General features: G+C 34.7%; 1 protein-coding gene across 1 annotated transcript; it reads left to right on the plus strand.

Annotated features, from left to right (window-relative positions):
* Window positions 1-1,160: 1,160 nt before the first annotated feature.
* On the plus strand, window positions 1,161-4,327 carry LOC146931858 (cyclic dof factor 1-like). Its single transcript, XM_085703439.1, has 2 exons — window positions 1,161-1,519; window positions 2,653-4,327. The coding sequence occupies exons 1-2, from the start codon at window positions 1,379-1,381 to the stop codon at window positions 3,913-3,915; spliced, it is 1,404 nt and encodes a 467-aa protein (XP_085559565.1). The 5' UTR covers window positions 1,161-1,378; the 3' UTR covers window positions 3,916-4,327.
* The last annotated feature ends 7,148 nt before the right edge of the window (window positions 4,328-11,475 follow it).

Below are 11,475 nucleotides of genomic sequence, written 5' to 3' on the forward strand. Positions count from 1 at the left end.
ATTCATGCCCATCATATCATATATAGTGGTTTAGTAGTTCTAACGAAAGATTATTGCTCTTCTCCCGTTAAAAATTGCTCGCTCCCAACCAAACTTTCAAAAATACCCATGTGTGAGTTAATCACGCAGGTAACTTACACAGATTATAACCCAGCATGAGTTAACTCACACAACGTGACTTAACTCACGCAGGTTATAACCCAGCGTTTAAAAACTCGAGTGGGTAAAAAGAAGAAGAGAAGGAAAATGGTAGTGAAAAAATGGCATGAGTTAACTCACGTAAGGGTATTTTCGAAAGTTTGGTTGGGAGCAAGCAATTTTTGATGCGTAAGAGAATCAAATTTCATGCAATAACTGCATTCACAGTTGTCAATCTTGATCATTCAATCGAAATGAATGATATTATTATTCAAAGTTAATTTGATGAATGTATAACTTAGTCATCTAATACTAAATAAATGGTCGAGACAATTTATTGTGTAAACCACGTCATAGGTAAACATATACTTAATTTCTCAAACTCAAACCAAGCGGTGACAATTAAGAACTCTCCTACAAAAGTCATTATTTAAAATATTTTCTTTTTTTATCAATTCATACTGCCCTAAGATTATGACGAAGGTGTAGACGACAAATTAGCAAAAGAAAGAGGATATGGATTACATGTTGTTCAACAACACGTAGTTGCACGATGTAAAAACATCTCAACCGTTACTCCGTTAGTCATAAATCAAACCCTAAAACAACTAAACAATCTCGACTATTGATTTTAGATTTGACGACGGAGACAAGTAACTCCTCCATAATGCCTCTAATCCAAATGCAAAGAAAGAAGTGAGGGAAATGGATTCTCTAAGGTCAAACAGAGAAGGCAGGACTTTGGGAGCAAATTTGACCATGAATAGGTAGGAGAAAAGAGTTGAAAAGTAATATGCAAAAAGGCAAAAAAAATTGAAAGTGCTGACAGGGAGGAAAAAGGGATGTGACAGAACAGCACTATCTTTACAAACGATGTGAGGGAATCCAACTGCATTCCAAGATCTCATAGGCCACAACAACTTGTGGCTCAAAATTTCCTCCTCTTTGCTGAAGTGGCACCATATTTTCTCTTACCCACTTAGTTAATAAAAATACAATAAATAAAACCTTCAAACCCCTTCATACACAGATTTTCTATGTATCTTCCCTCCTTCTCTCTCTCTCTTTCTGATCCATCAAACTATATAATATCCCCTTTTTTTTATTATACAAATTAACATAACATGAGTCATAAATTAAAAGTTACTAACACTTCAACAACTTCTATATATTCCATCTCATAATATTTTCACTCATTTTTTCCTAAAAAACTGAGTCACACACAGATTTTCCTACAGAAATGTCAGAGGTAAAAGACCCTGCGATAAAGCTCTTTGGAAGGACAATTCCGCTTCTTCCACTGATCATCCCTGCCAATGACTCTTCATCTCCCTCTTCTTCTCCACCAGAATTCACCTCTGCAATACAGCATGAAACTGAGGTACGTGCCATGAAGGTTTCATATGATTGAGTTTCTGTAGTGAAAACGAAAATTGAAAAGACATGTTGTTTTGTAAATCTAATTCCAACCCATTTTTCTTAAGCAGTTAATTGTTAATGGGTTTGTTCAAATTTTTGTTTTTGATGTCAATTGAATTGAGGAATTGCTGAAATTCTCAATGGCTACGTTGAATTTTTTATTTTCTTTTACTTTTTTTTGTTGTTGTGAAAGTGTTTGAATCTTTTATTAAGTTGTGGCTCAAATTCATTATGTGGTTCCCATCAGTGAAATTGGATCGAATTTATTCTGGAATATAAATTTGAGCATATAATATTTAATATATTATGTGGTTTACCTTGTTTTGCTTTGGTTTTTTCAATTATCAATTTTTTGTTTTGGTCAATGATTATGCTTTATTCTTTTCGTAGTAGTTTTCATGTAGCATCACAGAATTTCTATGACTATTTCGTTGCCTTGATTGAAGTTTTTTGGTTACTTTTCATGCCGACTTGAACTAAACTATTTTGGTTAGACACTTTTTGTCCATATTCATGTCCTTGTTCTGTGTCAAAATAACAAACAATTATCTAAATTATCTGTGACCTTGTGACATCACAACATAATTATTTATATAAAAATTGTTCATGGACATATTACTGGTATAAAATTTACCAAATACCATAGATTAGTTTTATGGACTGTTAGTTTTTAGGCCTTACTCTTGTCTCCTACAATACTTATGCCTCTGGTGTGAATTCACCAACCTTTCACTTTGCGCTTAAAATTTCTATGAGAATCCATATATGAGGAGTCAGAGTCACTAAATTAACGAAAAATATGATCAATTTTGACAATATTGACCCTTTTCTGCTATTTTTATATAATATCATAATGTTCCTCATACTAAAATTATATGCAGTGACATATCAGATATTCATATTCTATATTAGCAATACCAATGTTTTTATACACGTATGCAATACCAATGTTTTTATACACGTATGCTCGGTGTTTAAATGACGATGCTTTTGTTTTTTACTTCTATTGAGGTTCTGAGTTGACTGCTTTGTAATTTCCCTTTTGTGTACACAGTAAGTTAGTGTTTCTCATCTTAATCATATTCATTGTTTTAGGAACCATCAAGGAAAGAACTAATTACAGCACAAGACGATGGAGCCTCGCAACAAACCACTGAGGATTTAAGAGCTCTCACAACATCTTCAGTTGTACTTGAGAATCCTCCTAAGACTCCATCAACTGAAACCGAGAATTCGTTATTGAAATCTTCTACAAATGTAGAACAAAGCGAGACTAGTGTTTCCGAAGAAAAAACTCTGAAGAAACCCGACAAAATAATTCCATGCCCGCGATGCAATAGCATGGACACCAAATTTTGTTACTTCAACAATTACAATGTCAACCAGCCCCGTCATTTTTGTAAGAAATGTCAAAGATACTGGACTGCAGGAGGAACAATGAGAAATGTTCCTGTTGGAGCTGGTCGCCGCAAGAACAAAAACTTATCTAGCTCGCATTATCGACATTTGATAATTCCAGAGGGTGCTAAACTTAATTCCCCTAATGGATTACATAGTTTGGGAAATGGAGCAGCTGTTTTGACGTTTGATTCAAATCCTCCGCTTTGTAACACCATGGCTTCTGTATTGAACATCGCTGAAAGAACTCAAAATTGTGTGTCAAATGGTTTTCATCATGCAAGTTCGTATAGTAGGGAAAATGATCACTCAATTGGAGTTGGAGTATCAGTTACAACATCAAATTCATCAGATAGAAAAGGCCACACCGGCACAAATGGGTTGGTAGATAAAGGAGTTGAAGGTTTCCCTCCTCAGTTGCAACATATTCCAAGTCCCTTTTTGCCTTATCCATGGAATTCTGCAATGCCTCCTCCTACCTTTTGTCCACCAAACTATCCATTAGCATTCTATACTCCAGTAACTCCACCTGCATATTGGGGTTGTATGCCACCTCCATGGAATATACCATGTGTCTCACCAGGAAGTGCTTCTGTTAATCAAAGTGACTCTGCTCTCAGTTCTGTCCCGACTTTGGGGAAACACTCAAGGGATGGAAACATCATTACCTCAGTCAATTCACCAAAAGAAAAGCCTGAAAATGAACACAATAGCACTGAAAGCAGCGTTTTGATCCCAAAGACACTTAGATTTGATGACCCAAGTGAAGCTGCAAGGAGTTCATTGTGGTCAAAGCTTGGGATCAATAATGACAAAGCCAATTCTCTCAATGGAGGAGGCATGTTCAATGGATTTCAGTCCAAGGTAAAGGACATGAATCACACGGTTGAAACGTCACCGCTGATGTATGCCAACCCTGCGGCTTTATCGCGGTCTCGTACCTTCCATGAGGAAACCTAATTGTGAATTGCATTGAAATACATCAGATTACACTATTATGAGAATTGTAGCTATATCAGTGCAACCTTATTCTGCTGACAAGTTCTTGATCTTTATTATTCTCAAAAGGAAGTATAGTTGACCAAACTCCATGCAAGAGTCCTAGGACAACAGTGTTGTACTTTAGCTGTTTAGCCTCAGTAGCTGCTATCTTGAGCCTGCCTAACTGAACAGGTGTTTCTGCTGCAGATTTGATAATATGTTGTTGGGTAAATATCTTGATGTACATATAGATATATATATATGAGAGACAGAAAAGAAAAAGAAAAAGAAAAAAAACAATAATGTTAGTCTTCATTGGAAGCCTGTTGTTTTGTTACCTTTTTTTGAAGATTCTCTCCTACAATAATGTTAGTCTCAAAGGATTATGATATTTATATGATTTTCTTTTTCTTTTTTGCTGTTTGTCTGTTTTCTTATTAAAAAAGGAAAATGTTAGTTTTGCAAAATAATACTATATTCATACAGTTCCTCAAAATATCAACTTGCATATGTATTATGTCCACCATTATCTTGTTGTAGCCAGTTTCATCATGTCAATGAGTGTGTTCCTTGGTCATGTGCAAGATCAACGTACATAACCCCAAGTAAATAAATTATATGCCTAGACAAAACATCATGATTAGTTTCTCTTACATGCCTAAAACACTTTTTTTTTTTTTGACAAGAAGAATGCCTAAAACACATATAAGTCATTACAAAAAACTTCATACAAAATCAAAATTAGTTCGTTTTCCAAAGTGTTTATCAAAGCAAAGATTATATTCAAGGTGAGAAAGAGGAAAATGTATTATTCAATCTTATAAATTGAAAAGATATCAAATTCTTTTTCATATACTCTATTAGATATTTAATACTACATAAGAAAAACAGGAAAAAGAAAAGCTAATAAACTGTTGCCACTCATTGAAAATTAAGAAAATGGAAAATTGATGGGTACACTTTTTATCCCTTATTTAAGATAACTTGATATTCTTTTACATGAGAATAACTATCAAGGTCATTTTCAGTCTTTGTAGACACAGCAACAAAAAAGTTAGGTCTTGATGCTTTAATATGCCAACCTTTCGTTAGTGGGATACCCCATTCATGGTGTTATATTACTATAACTTCACTTTCCTTCCTACTTTTCAGTTGGAGATAATAAGAGAAATATTCAAGAAATAAACAAAACAACTTGTCCTGCCCTCAATTTCATCGACATATATTATACCAAGTTGGAGGGTAGGGCACTTAGACCACCACAGATATTAATATGCTATTTCATTTTTATTTTATTTTGTTTTTGTAGCTAATTATCACTTTGTTGGTGTATAATCCTCTTAAGAGAACTATTGGAAAGAACTTAAATCCTATATTTAACATAGATAAGGCTTGAAATAAATTTGTAAAAAGTTACATATCTCACCTTATAAACTCATAGAAGAGTTAGATTTAATATAAAATTTTAATATAATACGTTTTTTTTATTAATTATAGTATAAAGTTTATCGATCAAATCATCGACAAGTTCCTCTCCAAAAAAAAAAAGTCATTCACAAGTTCAATAATAACAAGAGAGTTATTGGAAAAACTCAATTTCCACCTTGAAGCCTAATTTTTATTTTTAAACGTTGGCATTTATCGTTTTACAAATGAACTTTGTAAGGAAGAATTATCCATTTAAGAGAATCTAATAGATACTCTCTTGATTAAACTTATGATTTTCATTGTAGAAACCATGTTTTATAGGACATAGAGAATCAGACATGACTCTACTCGCAACATACTAAATAAATTCGAAAAGAATAGCGGTCCAGAGTGATCTAAAATTCTAGTACGCGTCAAAGAATATAATATAAAGTACCATTATTGATTAGATTTTTTTAAAGATAATTCTCTATATTTATGATATTCGTAAGTTTGATTATCTTTTTATGAACTAGTACTAGTTACATTTTTTCACCACCAAAAAAGTACTAGTTACATTTTTTCTCTTATACAATCAATATATTAGTCGGTACTTATAATGCAAAACTAAACCAAGAATTAAGATTCTTATTTTGTAAATTTAGATTGATTCGATTGGTAAGAAGTTGACTCATATTTTACAAAGGCGTGAGTTTAACTCCAACAATTATTGTTAGGGTTTCGTTTGTAGGAAAATTGTGAGTTGAATTCACGGAAGTTGACTCATATCCTATAGAAGTTCTCTGAATTTTGAAGTTTGTCTAACCATAATGAATCTAAGGACCCAACTCACGAAACTTTTAATCATAAAAAATAATCTTATCTCAAACTTATTTTGTACTTTTCATAAGAGAACCCATATTTTATAGGACAAAGAATCAAACATGACTTTACTTTTAATATCTAAAATAAATTAGAAAAGAATAGTGGTCCAAAATGCTCTAAAATCTGGCACACATCAAAAAAATATAATAAGTACAATAATTCATTAGATTTTTTAAATGTACTTCTCTATATTTATGATATTTGTAAGTTTTTTTTAATAAGTACTAGAAACCTTTGTTTTATTCTCTAAAATACAATCTACATTTTACTCGATTGATGGCCTGTAATTTTTTATAGAAGATTTGATGGCATATATTTATAATGCAAAGAAAAACCTCAAGAATAAAAATTGTTATTAGTGCGATCAAATCTTAATAAATTATCTCACCAAAAAAAAAGAGTAAATCACCAAATTGGTCTCTGTCTTTGTACCAAATTATCAAATTGGTCCCTAAATCTATTAATATCTCAAAATGGTCCCTGTCTTTGTCAAACGTTTTTCATATTGGTCTCCGACTCTATTAGTTCTTTTGTATTTTAAGTCATTAACGTATCAAATAAGATCTAAAAGGCATTATGTCATTAACCACTAAATAATATCCAAAAGACATTGAGTCATTAACACTCAAAATACAAAACAACTAATAGGGTCAAATATCAGTTTGAAAAACATTTGACAAAGACATGAACCATTTTGAGTTATTAATTGAGTCAGAGACCAATTTGAAAATTTGGTACAAAGACATGGACCAATTTGATGGTTTACTCCAAAAAAAATCTTAATAAATAATCTAATAACAAAGAATATTGGCCCATTGGTAACTTTATGCGGATAAACTCGAATAAATAAGTGTCACAAAAGTCCAAACATATTCAATAGAATCCAAAATTAGAAAGACAAAATAAAGCTAGCAAACTTTATCTTTTACTTATTATATTTATTATTCCTAGCTTTTTTCTTCTTTTCTTTTAGTTAGCCATGCCAGCACTGACCAATTATAGTTTCTTAAAGCGACTTTTATCTTCTATTTGTTTATAAGAAATAGGTAATTGTCAAGTTCAGTTGGTCTACAAGTGTCTCTGAAATAAGAGCCATGGAGATATTTCATAGTTTCTATCAAGGGCAGAAGGCCACAAATATTTCATATCTAAATATAAGGCCACAAATTTTTTAGAACATGTTTCTGTTGAGGGGTCCCAGTTCATGTGATGCAATTACTCAGTTTAATGGGCTTTCTGTCTGTTGTACCTGGCACTTGCACCTTTTTGGCAAACCTTTGCTATCCTTTTTTGTGCTTTTATAAGCAATTGCCTATATTTTCTGTTTGAGCTCTAAATCTACAGCATATCCTTGTTTATATATAAACCATTAAACCTTCCCATAAACATGTTTAAATTCCAACGTGTGGGTCAGAATCTAGTGTGAAAATCATTAATTGTGTTGCTCCCTTGCTTGTATTTTGAAAAGTATATATATATGAAGGCGAGAAAAACACAAGAAGGGGGGTTGAATTGTGTTTTGAAAAATTCTTCGTTTCTCCTAAAAACTGAACACACTGATCAGAAGCTAGGTGAGACAGCTTCTGAAGTGATAATCAGAATCTAAATGCAGCGGAATAAAACAGAGAGAGAGAAGAAGAACGACACAAAGCAATTATACTGGTTCCTTCCACAATCCGGAAGTAGTCCAGTCCCCCTTGCACTTCCAAGGAGATTTCACTATGAGTAATATCTGATTACAAATGCTCAAGCACACAAGCAAGAGACTTCCTTTGCTCAAGCACACAAGCTAGAGACTTCCTTTGCTCAAGAACACAATCAAGAGACTTCCTGCTCAAGCACAACTGCAAGAGACTTCCTAACTAAACAAAATTACACAGAAAATTGTTTAAGGTTGAACACTTGATATACAATCAGAGGTGCTCACAATACAAATCAGATACAGACTCAATGAACTTAAGAATTTCTAAGATATGACTTTGAGACACAGAAATTCTAAGTGAATGCAGAACAATTTCAGCAGAGGTTTGGTACTTGTGAAAATCTTGTGAGTCTATCGTTTAGCGTTCTTGCATTACCAATTCTCTAGGTCTTCACTCCTTTATATAGAGGTGTGAAAGAGACGTTATGAAATTGCCAGCACTCCAAAGAGTCGTTGTTGAAGCTTGATCTTTCACCAATGATCTTTTGCCTGATTTGGTTGTTGTCCTATGAAGAACCAATTTGAAATCCATTCCTTATCCAAAGGAACATCTATGCAGGCGAAGCTGTATTCTGGAGCTGTTTTCTTGTCTTGTAGCGTGGACACAAAACAGAGTAGTGGAGAACGTGGTTGTACAATTCGTACAAAGTACAATGTCAACGCTTTCGTCCAAAATGCAAGCACAAGCCTTCAAACACCTTTGAAAAGACCGTTGCAAAATTCCACTAATCCTTTGTTTGTGTTTTCGAATCCAATGGACAGCTTTTGCATTGATAATTCTTCAATTCTTGAATCTTTTGCAAATCCAGTTGAGATTCAGCTTCTGGTGAAATAGCTTCTGATGAGGCAGCTTCTGATGATGCAGCTTCTGATGATGTGGCTTCTGGACCTCTTGTCTTCAGAAGCACTATTCTTCAGGAGTGGCTTACTTCAGGAGCGCTATTTCTTCAGGAGCAGCTTGACTTCAGGAGCGCTTTGCCTTCAGAATCATCTAAGCTTCATTTTCTTTTGCTTTTTATTTGCTCATTCAGAACCAATGATGATGTGACTTTATAATTATGGTCCTGTACACTTGAACAAATATTAGCTTGTCCAATTTACAATTTTTAATACCTTGTTATCATCAAAACTTTTTAAGGTTCATTGTTAAGCACATTTTGTTCCAACAATCTCCCCCTTTTTGATGATGACAAACAAAAGTATTTAAAATTGATCAATTGTTGTTAATATAATTAACAAGTTGACTTTGGGGTTCTGAGGTTTGTAAGCTCAGAATCTGAGGTTTGTAAGCTCAAACTCCCCCTGAGTCTGATAGTATTTAAGGTGAGGTTTGTAAGCTCCCCCTAAGTTCTATCCAGGTTAATTAAATTCATTTTTCGCACAAAAAAAAATCAGCGCTTAAAAACAAAATTGAATCATTGAAAGAATTAACTTATAGATAAGAAGAATGGTTCAATTAATTTTACTTGAATTTTGATACTCCTTCGTTCGTTCATAGCTTAAAAAAAATAGAAGTTTTTCAAAAAATTTCAAATGCCATTAATGGGGCTCAGAGCCTTTAAATACTTGTCACATATACTCCCCCTTTTGTCATTATCAAAAAAAGAAAAAAAAATATAAAAAACAAAAAGAGAGTATACAAGAAATTAATCAAAAGAGAGTATACAAGAAATTAATCAGAAAAAAAATATATGAACATGAATATCAAAAATATCAGAAGCAGCTAAACAGTCAGAATCAGTAAGCATTCAGAAGCAAAGAGAATTAAAACAGAATGGTTTCAGAAGCAAGGACTAGGAATTCAAAACAAACAACAAACAAAAAGAAAAACACAAGGGTGTGCAACTAAGTGTTGGTTTGATGTTGTTTCTTCATCTCCTCCATTTCTTCAATCTTCTTCTGCAACAGTTCTTCAAGCTGTTGTTGCCTCTGGAGAAGAGCATGTTCCCTTTCCTTAGCTTCTTGCTGCTGCTGTGCCATCTGTTTCTTCAGAAGCTTACACAACCTTGCTTCTCTGGTCAAGTAATCCGTTTCTAAGAAGAAAGGCTGGTTTGCCAGGAGCAGTGTAGAACTTCTTACTCTGAGACTCTGATTCAGATGCTCCATTAACTTCCTGACAGAAGCTTCCTTGCTTCTGATGCACTTAGCCCTTAAGCTTTCAATTAGCTCAGTTGCCCGGTTCTGAAGTGATGCCCAGGAGTCTTCATATGCACTTGTGAGATCAATTGTCCTTCGTTGATCCACAAGATTAAGCAATTGACTAAGGATTGTCAGAAGCTCAGAAGTAATATATCCAGATTCGAGGATGTTTGAGGGTGGTTGTTCAAGGATTTCAAGATCAGAATCACTGATTTCCAGATCTTGAACAGGGTTAGGAAGTGGAATGGTAAAGTGTGTTTGTGTGTTTGAAGATGAAGGCTGGTCAGAGGCAATGTGAGTGGTAGAGGTTGAGGCTTGAACATTGACTAGAGAGATGTCAACATCCATGGGAGTTGGTTGTGGGGAGTGTTCAATTTCAGTTGATGGTTGTTGTGGTGAAGTTGATGTTTGAGTGTTGAGTTGGGGGTCAATGGTAGCTGTTGGTGATTGTGGGGGTGTTGTGGGTTTTTGTGGTTCAGGTGTTTGTTGATGGGGGTTTTCTGAAACAACGTTTTCAGAAGCAGCTGCTTCTGGAGTTGCTTCAGAGGCCTTTTCTGAGGTAAATTTGTCTATGGGTAACTCACCTGAGTAATGGAGAGCAAGATTGTCTAAGACAGAAGTGTCTTCTATTGGTTCAGGTACAGATGTTGAAGAAGGTGAAATGGGGATAGAGGTGACTGGAATCTGAATTACCTGATCTGCAGGGCCAGCTTCAGAAGTGATCTTTTGTGGATCAGCAGCTTGAGGAACTACTTCTGAAGTTCCCTCTTCTGGAGCATTTTCAAACATGAGCATCATATCGTCTTCCTCATTGTCTTCAGTGGGCTTACCAGCAATGGCTCTTACTTCATCCAATTTATCTTTGTAGAACCTATCACAAACTTCCAATCCCAAGGCCTTGAGCTTTTCATTTCTTTGATGAATGTATTGTGCTTTTTGTTCCTTTCTGTCTGATATAAGATCAGAAGCACGTTCATCTGCCATCCTTTTCCTTATTGGAGTCATCTCAACCATAGGACTCACAAGTTGAAGGGGAGCCTTCTTCTTCTTCAGCTTGGGATCGGCCTCTTCTTTCTCCATTTCTTCAAGAGCTTCCTCCAGCTGCTCTTGGGTGATTACCAAATCTGCCTTACCTTTTCTTCTTTTTTGAGGAATAGAGGCAGCACCAACCTTCTGCATCTTTCCTTTTTCCTTGATAGAAACAGGTTTAGCAGCTTCTGACTCAGTACTAGTTCTGGCCTTCTTTCCTTTAGTAGGAGCAGCATCAGATTCAGAACTAGTTCTGGCCTTTTTCCCTTTAGGTGCATCAGAAACAGCAGCTTCTGACACAGCAACTGCTTTGGTCTTCTTGCCTTTCCCTTTAGCAAGAGCAGCTTCCTCCTGAGACCTCGCATCTTCCTCCAAGA

This window comes from Medicago sativa, chromosome 4, assembly GCF_051527215.1.
Source record: "Medicago sativa cultivar Bolivia chromosome 4, Bolivia_mono, whole genome shotgun sequence".
Lineage (NCBI taxonomy): Eukaryota > Viridiplantae > Streptophyta > Magnoliopsida > Fabales > Fabaceae > Medicago > Medicago sativa.